General features: G+C 43.2%; 1 protein-coding gene across 1 annotated transcript; it reads left to right on the forward strand.

Moving 5' to 3' along the window:
- Positions 1–589: 589 nt before the first annotated feature.
- Positions 590–15,234, forward strand: LOC120703380 (phosphomannomutase/phosphoglucomutase-like). Its single transcript, XM_039987432.1, has 6 exons — positions 590–1,256; positions 12,194–12,977; positions 13,104–13,303; positions 13,491–13,603; positions 14,671–14,811; positions 14,887–15,234. Exons 1-6 carry the CDS (start codon positions 702–704, stop codon positions 14,951–14,953), a joined length of 1,860 nt encoding a protein of 619 aa, XP_039843366.1. The 5' UTR covers positions 590–701; the 3' UTR covers positions 14,954–15,234.
- The last annotated feature ends 316 nt before the right edge of the window (positions 15,235–15,550 follow it).

Below are 15,550 nucleotides of genomic sequence, written 5' to 3' on the forward strand. Positions count from 1 at the left end.
TTGTCAACTCTGTATCCTTCGCATTGTATGTTGCCTGTCTGGTCGATCACTAAACGAAGATCCCAACGGTTGGTGAGCATCTCTGGCGGTCTTTCTTTCCCCCAATAAACTATCAATATTGAAAAAGATATACTCGACCAGTTTCCCAAAATTCTTCCCTTTCCTCAATAATAATTATTATATTGGGTGTCCCAGTATTTTATCCTAACTCCCTCAAATGAAGAGAAAATTTCTGCTCTCCAAATATGTTAGTTGTATTAGGATGAGGATGGGATTATTGAAAAACTGTAAAAACATCTTCCCTAATAAAGTAATAATCTATGAAAATAGTAATACTACTTTATTGAGAGATGTTATCGGGGGACTCCAGGAGATTCTGTGTATAGAAAGATTTGTTCGGAAAATGCCGGAGATGTTCTAATGCAGCTTGCTCTCAGCACCACAGAACTATCACAGCAGCGCCTCCACCCCACACGCTCTATCAAGCCAGGCAGCACCCGCCGCATCCCGACGAACTCCTGGCCTGAAAATATCCCTCCGCCGGCGACCAGCCGCCCTCCGCACGCGACCTCATATCTCTCGCTGAGATATTTCCCCAGGCGGACGCGCGCGTATATCATCTCCCGTCTCCGAGAACTAGCTACTCAAGCTGTCATGCACTGGCATTGTGTGCCGTTTCTCCTCGCTCGTCACTAGCTGCAATGGCCACCGTCACCACTTCTTCGCCTGCCACTCTGCAGTCATGCAAGCACGCTAGCCACGGCGTGGTGCGGTACTGCTCTCCTCTCCCGTGGAGGAGGAGGAGCTACAGCCAGGTGTCGACAAGAGCCACGGCGAGCTCACATGGTCAGCCCTCGGCGACGACAGGCGGCCGGGTAGAGGCGCCCGTTGGCATCGCCGCGGAGGCGGGGGAGGAGGGCGACAGTATCCGGAGGCTGCAGAACGGGCCGGACGTGCGGGGCGTGGCACTGGAGGGGGAGAAGGGCCGGCCAGTGGACCTCACGCCTCTGGCGGTCGAGGTTGTCGCGGAGAGCTTCGGGGAGTGGCTGCGTGAGGAGCTCCAGCGGCCGGAGGGCGAGGAGCTGCGGGTGTCTGTCGGCTGCGACCCACGGCTGTCGGGCGCAAGGCTCAGCGCCGCGCTCTTCGCGGGGCTCGCGAGGGCGGGGTGCTCCGTGTTCGACATGGGTCTCGCCACCACGCCAGCGTGCTTCATGAGCACCATACTGCCTCGGTTCAACTATGACGCGTCTATTATGGTAACTGTTCTGTCTAGTGTCACTTCTTGAGATTGTGTTTCACTTCTTACATGTTACGTGCATTGATATTCTCGACTAGTGCGGACGCGAAAAAGCCGTAGAGTTTCTGTCGTTCAGAGTGCTTGGTAATAATCGATCGGACGTCCGTGCCTACATAAATTTAAATACACTTTACACACACATACAAACATACATACACATTCATACATTTAAAAATTAAATATACAAATTTTGATTTCATTCTAAATAACATGAACTCATATTCACATTCATACACCAATATGTTTTCAAATTTACACAACAAATTATGATGTCACTCTAAATAATATAATTTCAAAAGTAATTAACAAGTTAACAAATAATCTATATTTTAAACAATTATGATTTCACTCTAGTTGCCATCAATAATTATGATTTCACTCTAATTGTCATCACAATTAAATAAATTAACAAATAATCAATATGTTACAACATAATTTGTAAACAAATTTGAACTCATGTAACCTATATTTTCAAATTTCACTAAAAAATAGACATTAGGGTTAGGGGGGCGGCGCCGGCCGGCAGCGCACGGCTGGGATGCCAGCAGGGCCAGGGCGGCGCGCGGCGCACGTACAGCGACAGTGCGCACAGGCGACGGCGGGGCGACCCGGAGGGGCACAGGCAACGGCCGAGGCGCGGGCCAGGCAGCCCGGCCGGAGGCGGAGGTCGGGGAGGAAGACGACGATGTGGCGGCGCGCGGCGTCGGGACGGGGAGGAGGAGGACGATGGTGCGCTCGGGGAGGGCACGGGGCTCGCGGGCGGGGGCCGGCGATGGCGGACGACGGCGCTCGCGGGGAGGAACTCGAACGGGACGACGGCACTCGGGGCCAACACCGCGCGGTGGGGCAGTGGAGCTCGGGCGGCGCGTCCTCTTGCGGCGGAGGTAGGCGGCGCTCGAGGATGACGACGGCGGCGAGCAGGAGGCGGTGGGAGCAGGGGACGGCGGCGGCAAAGGGCGCAGATCAAGAACTGACAGTGTTGGGGGAAGGCGGAGGAAGAAGGGAGATATATTGGGGGGTGGGGGTCTTTTATCCCGGGTCATGGCTTCATCCGGGACAAAAGGGGGGTCTTTTGTCCCGGGTGCAACCACGACCCGGGACAAAAGGGACCCGTTTTCCCTCATTCCCGTCAAATCTTATGTTTGTTTTTGTTTATTTTTACTTCTCTTTTAAAATAGGTTTTCATTTGTTAATTCAGTTAATAAATTTTGATTCCAAAAATTATGGAACAAAATTTCTTATCTCTATATAAACTTGATGCACGCAATAAAAATAATTAATTTTCATTTAAGTGATTTGGTCAACGAAATATCTAACTTTTTTGAAATCATATTTGTTATTTTGACCATGCAAAAATATATTAGGTGAACAAATTTTTTCAAACTGTTTCTTTTCGACAGAAAGTGGATTCTATCACGATATTAATGTTTAAAAAGTAAATTTTACATAAAATTAAGCAATTTCATGATATTAATGAGTAGTGTGTGAGTTTGAGAGATAGTGTGTGTTAGTGAGATTGTGTGTGTTAGTGAGAGAGTATAGTGTGTTAATGTGAATGTAATTTCATGAAATAAATAAAATTAGTTGAGTAATCCATTATTGAATGAAAATTATAATTGAGTCTGGTAATTAAATGAAAAATATAAAAAATGATATATATAACACATAAAGTATAATTGTACAGTACATATATAATAAAAGTATTCGAATTGCGATTACATTTTTATACAATAATATAAAATGATTCAAGTACATGAAGGATTAGCGGTAACAGACTTTCTCTTCACAAATGTCCCTTGATTATGATCACGGCACAAGTATGGAGTATCATCATTGGCTAGCAGGATGCATGGATCAGCATTTATTTCGAAAGATGGAATGGAAACAAAATTATTATATTCTTCTGACAAGTCTGTCTTGTCCTCCACTCCAATGATGTTTCTCTTTCCTGATAGAACTATATGTCGCTTGGGCTCATCCTTTTGCTTGTTTATCCCCTCTTTGGCTTGCTGGACTTGTCCTTAATGTAGAAAACCTTAGCGACATCCTGGGCTAGGACAAATGGCTCGTCTTTATACCCAAGATTGTTGAGATCAACTATTGTCATCCCATAATCATCTTTTCTTACCCCTCCTCCAGATAGCTTAACCCATTGGCAACGAAATAGAGGCACCTTTAAATTGGGGCCGTAATCCAGCTCTCATATCTCTTCAATGTAGCCGTAATATGTGTCCTTTTTTCCATTATTGTCCGTGGCATCCATACGAACACCGCTGTTTTGGTTGGTACTCTTTTTATCTTGGGCTATCGTATAAAATGTGTTTCCATTTATGTCGTACCCTTGGTATGTTAAGATATTCCAAGATGGTCCCCTAGCCAATAAGAACAATTGTTCACTTATATCCATGTTATGCATTAGATGCTTCCGCAACCAGCTGCAGAAAGTGTTCATGTGCTCACGTGTAATCCGTGCTTCAAACTTTTCCGGGAAATTGGAGAGCAAAATTTTCTTGTGTTCCTCGATATATGGGTCAACTAAGGATGATTATTGAAGAACCGTATAATGCGCTTTCTTGAATGAGAAATCATCTGTGCAGACATAAGATTTCTTTCCTAATGTACCCTTTCTAGTTAGTCTCCCCTCATATCGCAATTCAAGTACTCCAATCGGTTTAAGGTCATCAATAAAGTCAACACAAAAGTCAATGACCTCCTCAGTTCCGTAGGCACTGGCGATGCTTCCTTCTGGATGAGCTCGATTACGAACACATTTCTTGAGTATCCCCATGAACCTTTCGAATGGGAACATGTTGTGTAGAAATAGTGGTCCGAGGATATCAATCTCTTTCACAAGATGCACTAGAAGATGTGTCATGATGTTGAAGAAAGATGGTGGAAATATCAGCTCAAAGCCAACAAGACATTGCACCACATCGTTTTGCAGCTTTATCAAATTCTCCGGGTCAATTATCTTCTGAGAAACTGCGTTGAGGAAGGCACATAGCTTCACGATGGTTAACCGGACGTTATCAGGCAGAATCCCCCGCAGCACAACCGGAAGAAGTTCGGTCATAAGCACATGGTAGTCATGGGACTTGAGATTTGTAAATTTCTTCTCTGCCAAATTTAAGATTCCTTTTATATTGGATGAGTATCCAGATGGAACCTTTATACTGCTCAAGCAGTCAAACATGGTTTCTTTCTCTTCCTTGCTAAGAGTATAGCTGGCAGGACTTAAGTATTGTCGTCCATTATCTCGCTGTTGTGGATGTAAGGCATCTCGTTCCTCCATACGTTGCAATTCTTGACGTGCTTCTACTGTATCTTTTGTCTTTCCGTACACTCCCAAGAATGCTATCAGGTTGACGCAAAAATTCTTCGTAAGGTGCATCACATCAATTGCATGACGAACATCTAAGACTTCCCAATATGGTAACTCCCAAAATATAGATTTCTTCTTCCACATGGGCGCCATTCTGTTTTGGTTCGGAATAGGTTGGCTACTAGATCTCTTTCCAAAAATAACTTCTAGATCTTTTACCATGTTGAAGACGTCTTTACCACTACGGTGCATCGGTTTTGTTCGGTGGTCCGCTTAGCCTTTGAAATGCTTGCCCTTCTTTCGTACCGCATGCCTGATGGGAAGAAACCGACGATGACCCATGTATACAACCTTCTTACAGTGAGTCAACCATATATTATCGGTATCATCTAAACAGTGTGTGCATGCTTTGTATCCCTTGTTCGAATGTCCTGACAAGTTACTAAGAGCAGTCCAGTCATTGATCGTTACGAACAGCAATGCTCGTAGGTTGAAGTTTTTCTATTTGTATTCATCCCACATCCATACACCTTCATCGCCCCAGAGCAATAAGAATTCTTCGACCAATGGTCTTAGGTACACATCAATGTCATTTCCGGGCTGCTTTGGACCCGGGATAAGTACTGGCATCATGATGAACTTTTGTTTCATGCAGAGCCATGGTGGAAGATTGTACATACAAAGAGTCACAGGCCAAGTGCTATGACCACTGCTCATCTCACCAAAACGATTCATGCCATCCGTACTCAAACCGAACCTTTTGTTTCTCGCATCCAAATCAAATTCAGGGTACGTTCTATCTATTTTTCTTCACTGCGACCCATCAGCGGGGTGTCTCAACATCGAGTCTTTCTTGCGTTCCTCTTTGTGCCATCGCATCAACTTAGCATTATCTTTATTTATAAACAGACGCATTAAATGTGGTATTATAGGCGAATACCACATGACCTTCGCAGGAACTCTCTTCCGGGGAGGCTCCCCCTCGACATCTCAAGGATCATCTTTTCTAATCTTGTAACGCAATGCACTGCATACGGGACATGCATCAAAATTCTCGTACTCGCCTCGGTAGAGGATGCAGTCGTTGGGGCATGCATGTATCTTTTGCACTTCCAATCCTAAAGGGCAAATAAGTTGTTTGGCTTCATACGTTGTGGTAAGCAATTCATTGTCCTTAGGAAGCATTTTTTTAACAAGTTTGAGTAATTCACCAAATCCCTTGTCGGATACACCATTTGTCGCCTTCCATTGCAGCAACTCCAAGGTGGTGCCAAGTTTCTTCAATCCATTTTGACAATCTAGGTACAATAACTTACGGTGGTCCTCTAACAACTTCTGGAACTTCAACCTCTCTGTTTCACTCTCACAGTCTGCCTGCACATTGTGCAATGCCTGCCCCAGATCGTCGCTGGGATTATATAAATTCTTACCATTACAAAATTATAAATTCTTACCATTACAATGCAAATATTATTTACTATTACAATTACAATGATCAGATTAATAACTCTTGCAAATAACAATGAAATCATATAAAAAAGACAAAATGTATCATTAATTGAAAGAAATCTCTAATTAATTGAAAGAAATCTCTATAACTTCTAATTACTTTGACACCCTTCAGTTCCAGGAGTACACTCTTTTCAATATCCAGAAACCCTCTAGAAGAAAAAAAACTTTTATTTCTAAAAATGTATATGTCAGTAACCTCAACCCTGCGGTGATGATATTGCCTTTCGGGGGGACACGGTGCGGTACAAGGATGTCACCAATCGGCCAGTCGCAGCACCAACATTTACGATTAATAGGCACAGCACTTGTCATAGGCAGCGTGCTCGTTGATATGCTCTCAGTACAACAACGGCCATGCTGACTGCGTCAAATGTTGTCTTCTTATCAATCGGAAGTGCTGGTGATGCGATCAGCCGATTTGCAACGTCCTTATAGCGCATCGTGTATCCCCGAAAGGTAGTGCCATCACCGTTGGATGGAGATTAACGACGTATACTTGTTTCGAAATAAAGATTTTTTTAGCTTCTAGATGGTTTCAATGTGAGCCTGAATAAATACATCACTAGAGTGTCAAAATAATCAATTCATAATAAAAAAATTCTAATATACTCATTTCATTAATTCATTCATGAATACAAAAATCAACTATCCACAATATGGTCATATATACAAGTACATCACATGAAGTGTCTACACTCATTCTAAAAATTTCTACTATCCACATACTCATCTAAATCTAAAAGAAAATCACACCTACATATGCAATCTAAATGTCCAAGAAATGAGCTAGCTACACATTTTCTCTATTTCTAAAGTATGAAATGAGCTATACAAGCCAAGGAAGAAAAAAAAACAAGCCCCAAACCTTTAGCGTCGATGGATGGACGGAGAATCAAAGATCTTCACAAATGTGGTGAAGAAATGAGCAAGAACTCCTCTCTCCCAAGCCAAGAACAGCAAGAACAAGTGAGCTGAATGGCTCGGGCGGGGGGAGAGGGAAGGGGATAAGGGGGCCAAGGAGTTTTGTCCCGGTTGGAGACACCAACCGGGACAAAAGGCTGCTCGGGCCTTTTGTCCCGGTTGGAGCCACCAACCGGGACAAAAGACCACTGTCCCCCCCCCCCCCCGCTGGCCCGGCTAGCCATTGGACCCGGGACAAAAGCCACCTATTGTCCCGGGCCAAAGACTGCCGGGACAAATGGCCTGGAACAAAGGCCTGTTTTGTAGTAGTGGGAGAAGTTTCAGGAGTAAATTATGCAAAGTAGTCTAAAAAAACGCGGCTGGAGGGGGGTGGAGGGGTGAACGGACCCCACCGTTTTTCATTAAGAGGAAGCGACTACGGCCGATCCCCGAACCCTGACCCATGCCCGAGAGGGCCAAGCCTTGCGGTGAGCACAGCGAGGGGATTTTTTTACCCCACGGACCGGAAATTCACTCCACATGGGAATCGAACCCCGGCCGCGGGGGTGCCACCGGACGCCTTCGACCAACCGAGCTAGCGACTTTAGGCGCAAATTAGACTAACAACTTATAAATTGTTCAATATATTTTAAGAACACATCAAATTAGTGGATGTACTGTCCAAACGTAGACATAGCGATGTATTTGACTACTATGCTGGATGGTGAGGTGTCAAGTGAAGGGTATATAGAGGGTTGGTATTCATCCAAGGGGATCGAGGATCATTTGATATATGACTGTATATTTATCTTGGTCTTGTAGGATAAAAATTTTCCAATTCTCTCTACTCCGTGTCACATTGAGCCTGATTGGTTGACTATCAAACTCTTGGCATGCCAACATTTTGGCTAGGTAAAAGTTGCCAATTTTTTTAGCCAGCACTTGGTTTTCTACCAAAAATTATCAATATCTCACATTTACCTTACCAAAATGGTAGGAAGTTTTGGGTAGCAAACCAATCAGACTTATTAATCTTTCATTGGGGGCAAAACTTTTCAAACCCTTCTATTTCTATCCATACGAATCCTATCAACACCAAATGTAATCACTCCGGTATCCAACAACAAACCTTCCATTATCCTTCTATAAAAACTCAAACCTGACCAGATCATAACAAAGACGAACATAGTAATTACAGCAAAAAATCGGGAACAACGATCCGTCAATCACACAAATTCATCAATTAATATTAGCACACTCTAGGTTAATTATTTAAATAATCCCACAAATTCATCAATTAATATTAGCACACTAATAGGGCTGGACAAAATGCTCTTCGCTCGAGAGCTGGCTCAGCTCGTGGCTAACTCGTTTCGGCTCGTTTTGTTTGATTAACGAGCTGAGCTCACATTTTTGTTCGGTCTATAGCAAGCCACCTCAAGCTGCTCGCAAGCGAGAACATATCCTGTGTTACCACATCTTTAGGTGTTACCATGTTACCAAATTTAATTACTTATATTTGTGCATCAAAAATTTAATCTAAAAAATATGAAAGGGTAGAGCACGTAAGCATCTACCATCATGCAAAGTTTGAGGTTGAACAAAAATTTGTGCATGAAGAAACAAAAAAGAGAAACTTGTACATGAATAGTTGCGGGTTGCGGATCATCCACGAACAGTTGAACCCGCTACTATTCAAGTGCAAGTTTCTCTTTTTTGTTTCTTCTTGCACAAATTTTTGTTCAACCTCAAACTTTGCATGATGGTAGATGCTTAAGCGCTCTATCCATTCATATTTTTGATAAATTTCTTATGCATAAATTTAGATGTAAATTAAATTTGGTAACACGGTAACAGCTGTAACATTGGATATGTTCTCGCTCGCAAGCAGCGCAACCATCAGTCCGATAGCGGGCCCAGCCCAGTATAACTCAACTTCAACACTAAAACCTTGTACTCCGCCAGTCCACTGCCCACACGGCCAGATCTCTCCCTTGGCGGTGGCAGTTTTAACCTTCGAGCCTTCCCAAGGCGCACATCTGCGACTCGATCGTGCTTGCTGACTCAGAGTCTCCGCTGACCTCTTCGATCCGTGCTCTTCGCCATCGAGTGCTTGGCCACCGTGGTGCTCGGGCTCTCCATCCAGGCATAGATGATGTTGCTGCTTCCTCGTGCAAGAGCTCACGGTCTTCTACATCCCAGGTCTCGCTCTATTCAACATCTTCAGACGTTATGTGCTGCAGCTTGCAGGCCAAGGAAAAATTATGGAGATTGGTGGTGTGATTGCCTTCTTGGAAACAGGATCTTTCCTTTCTATCGCTTGGAAATAGGATCTTCCATTTCTATCGTTCGATCCATTATTCACTTGTAGTACGTATCTGTAATTGATTATTGCCACCAAGTTGTTCCTTCTTGTCTCAAATTTGGTTGTTCGAGGTCTTAATTTGTGTTAATCGAGTTTCTTCCAGACTTGCACAATCGTGCAACAATCTATTCATTGTTCTTTGCTGTTGCAACATAGAGATATGAAATTTGAGTTCTTAGGACCTCCATATATTAGAGAAGGCAAAATAGCCGAATTCGTTTCTGAACAATCGTGCTTGGCTCAGTTTGATCCCTCAACTATGAAAACGTTCAATTCAGTCTCTGAACTATCCAAATTAACCCAACTTCATCCAATTGCCGATGTGGCACGCCATGTTGGCTCGCCTTGTCACTGCCTGGTCAGCTTAGGGTTTTAACTCCTATTCTAATGACCATTTTATCCTATCCTTATTTTGAACAGACCAGCATCATCTCATCTTGTTTTGAACAGACCGGTGGGCATAGTTAAGACCAATCAGCGACATCTCATTTTGAACAGATCAATTTGCATAAATGGGATGTTGCTAGTCTGTTCAAAATGAGGATGGGATAAAATGGTCACTACAATAGGAGTTGACACCCTAAGTTGGCTGGGCAGTGACGAGGCGAGCTAATATGGCTTACCACATCAGCAAATGGACGAAGTTGGGCCAATTCGGATAGTTCAGGGGCTGAATTGGACGTTTTCATAGTTGAGGGGCGAAATTGAACCGAGCATGATAGTTCAGGGACTAATTCTGCTATTTTGCCATTAGAGAACTTGCTTCCTGTCTTTGTAGCTCGTGGCTCCTGAGCTGAAATGAGCTGGCTCGAGCTTCTCACAAGCCGAGCGGAGCTGATATTTCTGCTCAAGCCGATCTATCTCATTAACGTAACGAGCTGGACCGACCGAGCCGAACCGAGCCAACATCCAGGTCTACATAATCCAACTTAGTTCTTATATATTTTAGCTCAAAATTGAATAAAATAAGAGACTGACCCTTAGATTATCTAGGTTAAAATTCAAAGCCTTTACCAACCGAATATGTAAACCAGCCATCATGCTCGCATGAAAACACCAGCTTGGTGTGATTATAACAGAGGGTTAACGCTAAAAATAATGGACACTAACTATATTCAGGGGAGTGGCATTGGGTTCTTTGGAACAAGAAGGATCATGGTGTGGAGCAGCTGCCCCGTGATATCTGCATTGTAGGTTCTAGAACCCTCTCGACTGTGTCGTCTCATACCATTCTCAATGCAAAATTTCATATTTATATTTCCAAAAATACCACAGAAGCAAGAGTGTATTTAGTTGCTAGATGAAATAGCTCACACAATGCATTGTTTCATATTGTGTTGTTTCCAACGGTACATGCAAGATACAAGTTAATCTTGAAAATAGTGTACACATGGTTTCATCCCTATAAAACTAGTTTCCTCTCTCACATAAATAGTGTGCTATATATGTCATCACAATTGCTTGCATGGCAACTCATGTATTGCCCATGAAACTGCCATTAGGAATGGCTTAAGAGAGAAGATGGTGTTTTCGGTCTCACTGAGCAGAACCTTGGGTATGTGCAAATTTGCAGTCTTAGAGCAGTCCAAACCAAAAAAACTATCTAGTAGTGTCACATGCTATATGTTACATCTAAGAAAGTATAGCTCCCAATGTTACAATTTATAATTGTGTCTACAAAATAAATTCCTTCAATGACCATTCTTCTTTCGCTACTAATCTCCTTCCTCTCCACTCTTGAATTCTATATTGGTATTTGTGGTATTCATCCCAATCATGAGTTTCATATAGTTTCGTGAACTTTGGTTTTTGCAAGAAACCATTTCTTGCATGATACCCAATTGTTGGTCTTTTCCTCTCTCTCTCTCTCTCTCTCCACTTTAATTGCATTGCCAAATTACAAAATATCATACATGATAGCATATTAAATGCTATGGGAACTATATCCTTGTCATAGCATTGCATTGGGGCTACCCTTAAACTGCCCACCACTATACACCACTACCCTCAAGCATAATGCACGTGTAGCAAAAACATCCATTAACAATAGATCCTAACATGTTAATATGTACACCCTCTGTTACATAAAAAGTGCAATTCTCGGTTTAAAGGCAAATCTCATAAAGAGTGCAATTCTAGCAATAACTACATGCATTACCGTTTCAAATATATCTTTTAGAAATTAATTATTTACATGTGGTAGTTAATTCTGTGAAACACCTTCTATGTATAAATTAATGGGATTAAGACAATTACTAAGTGTAGTATGGTCATTTGCCAATAACACTAATTTATCTAATAAAAATCTAGTATTGCATTCTTCATAGGACAATTTTGCTACACTATTGGATTGTACGTGCAATAATTTTCCAAGATATTCCACTAAAATTAAGCAGTTTACAAGTTGTTGGAGCAATCTGCACCACCTGGTAGATTGTCTTATGTGTGTGCTGCGGAGTCCGTTGGGGCTGTATCTGTGTGATGTTATCTCTTCTTTTGTCTTGGTTCAAGTCCTGTATTTTAGCTTGAAAGTCAGGTTAGAGAACGTTTGTCTTTGTTCCTCCCGTCTTAGTTTCTTTCCTCCCACCTATTGCTGACTTTCAACGGGCTATGTCTGAAAATATAGCAACGTTTATGTTTTTCCCAAGTTAAATATTTTTATTCTTATTCTAAATTAAATATAGATATTATGGGATGGAGTGAGTAGTAATTGTGGAGGTGATTTGATATGGGTGATTTTGCGAGACTTGGCAAGGGAAATGATCCTAACCATTAGCTGGCGTGTTTACTGTTGCAGATGACGGCGTCACACCTGCCCTACACCCGCAACGGCCTCAAGTTCTTCACCAAGCGCGGCGGGTTGACCTCCGTGGACGTCGAGAAGATCTGTAATCGCGCGGCGCAAAAGTACGTGGCCCGGAAGATGGGCCTCGGCAGCAGGGGCACGCCGCCGGTGGTAATGCGCGTCGACCTCATGAGCGCCTACTCCCAGCACCTCCGTGACATCATCAAGCAGCGCGTCGCGCACCCGACGCACTACGACACCCCGCTGAAGGGCTTCAAGGTCATCGTGAACGCCGGCAACGGCTGCGGTGGCTTCTTCACGTGGGATGTCTTGGAGAAGCTCGGCGCCGACACAACGGGTAGCCTGCACCTGGAGCCCGACGGCATGTTCCCCAACCAAATGCCCAACCCGGAGGATGCCACTGCCATGTCGCTCACCCGCGACGCCGTGCTGGCCCACGGTGCGGACCTGGGGGTCGTCTTCGATACCGACGTGGACCGCAGCGGCGTGGTCGACGACACTGGCGCGGCTATTAACGGCGATAGGCTCATCGCGCTCATGTCGGCCATCGTGCTGGACGAGCACCCGGGCACAATGGTTGTCACCGACGCGCGCGCCAGCGATGGGCTCACGCGGTTCATCGCCTCCAGGGGAGGCCACCACTGCCTATACCGCGTGGGCTACCGCAACGTCATCGACAAGGGCGTCCAGCTCAACAATGACGGCGTAGAGACGCACCTGATGATGGAGACCACCGGCCACGGCGCGCTCAAGGAGAACTACTTCCTCGATGATGGTGGGTGAACTCCCTTACACGGCCTTGATCGAGCTCTCCTACTGACAGTGTATGACATATCAGAAGATGATGACTTGATCTTATCATTTCGTTCCGTTGCCTCTCTGCTCTTCTTGCCGCGTGAAGGTGCGTACATGGTGGTGAAAATTGTCATCGAGATGGTCCGGATGAAACTGGCAGGATTGGAGGGAGGCGTAGGGAGCCTCATCATGGATCTCGAGGAGCCTGCCGAGTCAGTTTTGTTGAGGATGAACATACTAGGTGAACCCAAGCATGCAAAGCAAAGGGGTACAATGGCCGTTGAGGCTTTCAAGAATTACATCCAGGTAAATCTAAAATTTTGTTACCTTGATTTAAGCAGGAGAGAACTGTTTAGCAACTCTTGTTTGTTTATGCGGCCTATTATTTTTAGATTCTGATGCGCGTATATAAATATTTTGCACGAATCTAACTAATCTGGCAGTTGTACAATCTTACTGAACTCATTCCGTTGTTCGTTCTGGTGCATATTAGGAGGACAAACTTTCCGGTTGGGTGCTCGATGATTGCGGGGATTGCTCAGTTGGCGAGGGATGCCTCGTGGACACAAATGATCATCCTATCGATGTTGATGCATACATGTACAGGTATATATGTTTTCCTTTTTACCAAAGCTTCTTTTCACAATATTATTCATGATAGTAGGCCTATTCTATTTCAAAATGACATCACCTCAGAGAACAGGCGATTAGTACCAGTTGGAAAAAGGTTTTAGTAGTCCTAGTTTTCCAACTGATATACTCCATCCGTCCCAAATTATTTGTCGTTTTGGCTTCTCTAGATACATCACTTTTGCTAAGCACCTAGACATGGTACGCACCTGGTATTATTAAAGATAGAGTCTTTTAGTCTCGGTTACGTAGTACTCTCTCGGTTCCAAATTATTAGTCATTTTGGCTTTTCTAGATACATCAATTTTAATATATATATATATATATATATATATATATATATATATACACTAAGACTAAAAGACTCTATCTTTAATAATAACAGGTGACTACAATGTTATTTTGTTACCAACTAGAACTAAAGTGTAAACACCAACTGGTACAAAAGCGTAAGACGTCTAAAAAATATATTTCAAACCTATGAGGAGGCCTGCGCGCACGCGAAGTCACAAGTCACGCAATTTTTCACACAAAATATGCACGCGTGCAATGCCTCAGATTTCAATAAGGAATCACTTGCCTCGCGTGCGATGCCTCAGATTTCAATAAGGAATCACTTGCCTCGCATGTACGTAGCTTACATACACAGCAGATCTGATTGGAATACAGAGGCTTTCCTTTTGAATTAACCCGTGGAGGATCCTTTATACCAATCAGTACAATAAAGACCTCCTGAGCTATCCATCCACCATAAATATATGAGTTTGTGTTATCTAGCTTGAGTACGGGGTCCAATTTCCACTGGTATATTTGTGGTGGATGGATGAGGGGTTTTCTAGTAGTTTGTGTTACCACCAATTTCACAAAATACAGCACAAGTCAAGTTACAATCAGTTCCACAATTGCTCATTTCTTAGGAAACATTATATTCTATACACGTCCTTAGTCCATGGAGTAAGATGTTAAGCAAATAACCATTCATTGCCACCACAGTGGCTGTCAGGCAGCCCCGGTGCTTACACTACTATACTTTGTGAAAACAGAGCAAAATTTTACAACGAGAATATGAGACCATTGGGCATGGTCCACGTTCGTCAAAGTGTTCATAATCCCAATATAGCACTGAATATGCAATCCTATCTTCCTGGTGGTTGCAAATCCATGGCAAGGGATCTTCACGAAAGGTACATAATTCTCAGCAAATCCTAATTTTGTCTTAGCTTTTCACAAATTATTTCATCTGTGTTTCTTAATTCCAGGTTTTTGTTGGCAAGTGGAGTAAATGAGTTCCTTGACACTAGAGAAGTAGAGAAATTTGTGAAGTAGAGCTTTGTAATCAATATATTTGTATAATGTACATATAGATCCTAGGTGGAGAAAAAAAGTCACCATATATAGTTGGGAAAATCTAGCACTCCAGCTATTACATTATTCGTGTATCCTTGTATATAGAATTATACAGAGGAGGGGAGGGGGGATGAGGTTGGCTGGGAAGGAGGCATCACTACTACGAAAAGGGTTTGTAGGGACGCGTGAAAATCCATTTTAGGGGCGGGTACAACACCTGCTCCTGCTTTCCATAGCTAAAAATAGTCGTTTGCAGACCAGCCCCTGAAAATGCATTTAAAGGGGCAGGCCAGCCCCTCACCTGCCTCTAGAAATCGATTTGTAGGGGCGGGTCGTTTCCAGCGCCCCTGGAAATGCCTAGCTGCCAAAAAATTAACAATTTGAATTTAGATTTTTTGATTATGTTTCCCGCTACTTTTTATAATTTGGATTCCCGCCAATTTTGAGCTATCAATCTAGTTCACGATTGCATGTCATAGTGATCGATATGAAATATGTTTCATAAAATACAAATAATGACATATGCAAAATTACATCATATGGAAATAAAACACACACATATATGTCATTACATAT

This window comes from Panicum virgatum, chromosome 4K (assembly GCF_016808335.1).
Source record: "Panicum virgatum strain AP13 chromosome 4K, P.virgatum_v5, whole genome shotgun sequence".
NCBI lineage: Eukaryota > Viridiplantae > Streptophyta > Magnoliopsida > Poales > Poaceae > Panicum > Panicum virgatum.

Excerpts from the sequence above, each read along its gene's own strand:
- LOC120703380 (XM_039987432.1), top strand. The coding sequence starts at position 702 with ATGGCCACCGTCACCACTTCTTCGCCTGCCACTCTGCAGTCATGCAAG. Across the intron at positions 13,304-13,490 it reads CTTTCAAGAATTACATCCAG|GAGGACAAACTTTCCGGTTG; the intron begins GTAAATCTAAAA and ends GGTGCATATTAG. Across the intron at positions 14,812-14,886 it reads GCAAGGGATCTTCACGAAAG|GTTTTTGTTGGCAAGTGGAG; the intron begins GTACATAATTCT and ends TCTTAATTCCAG.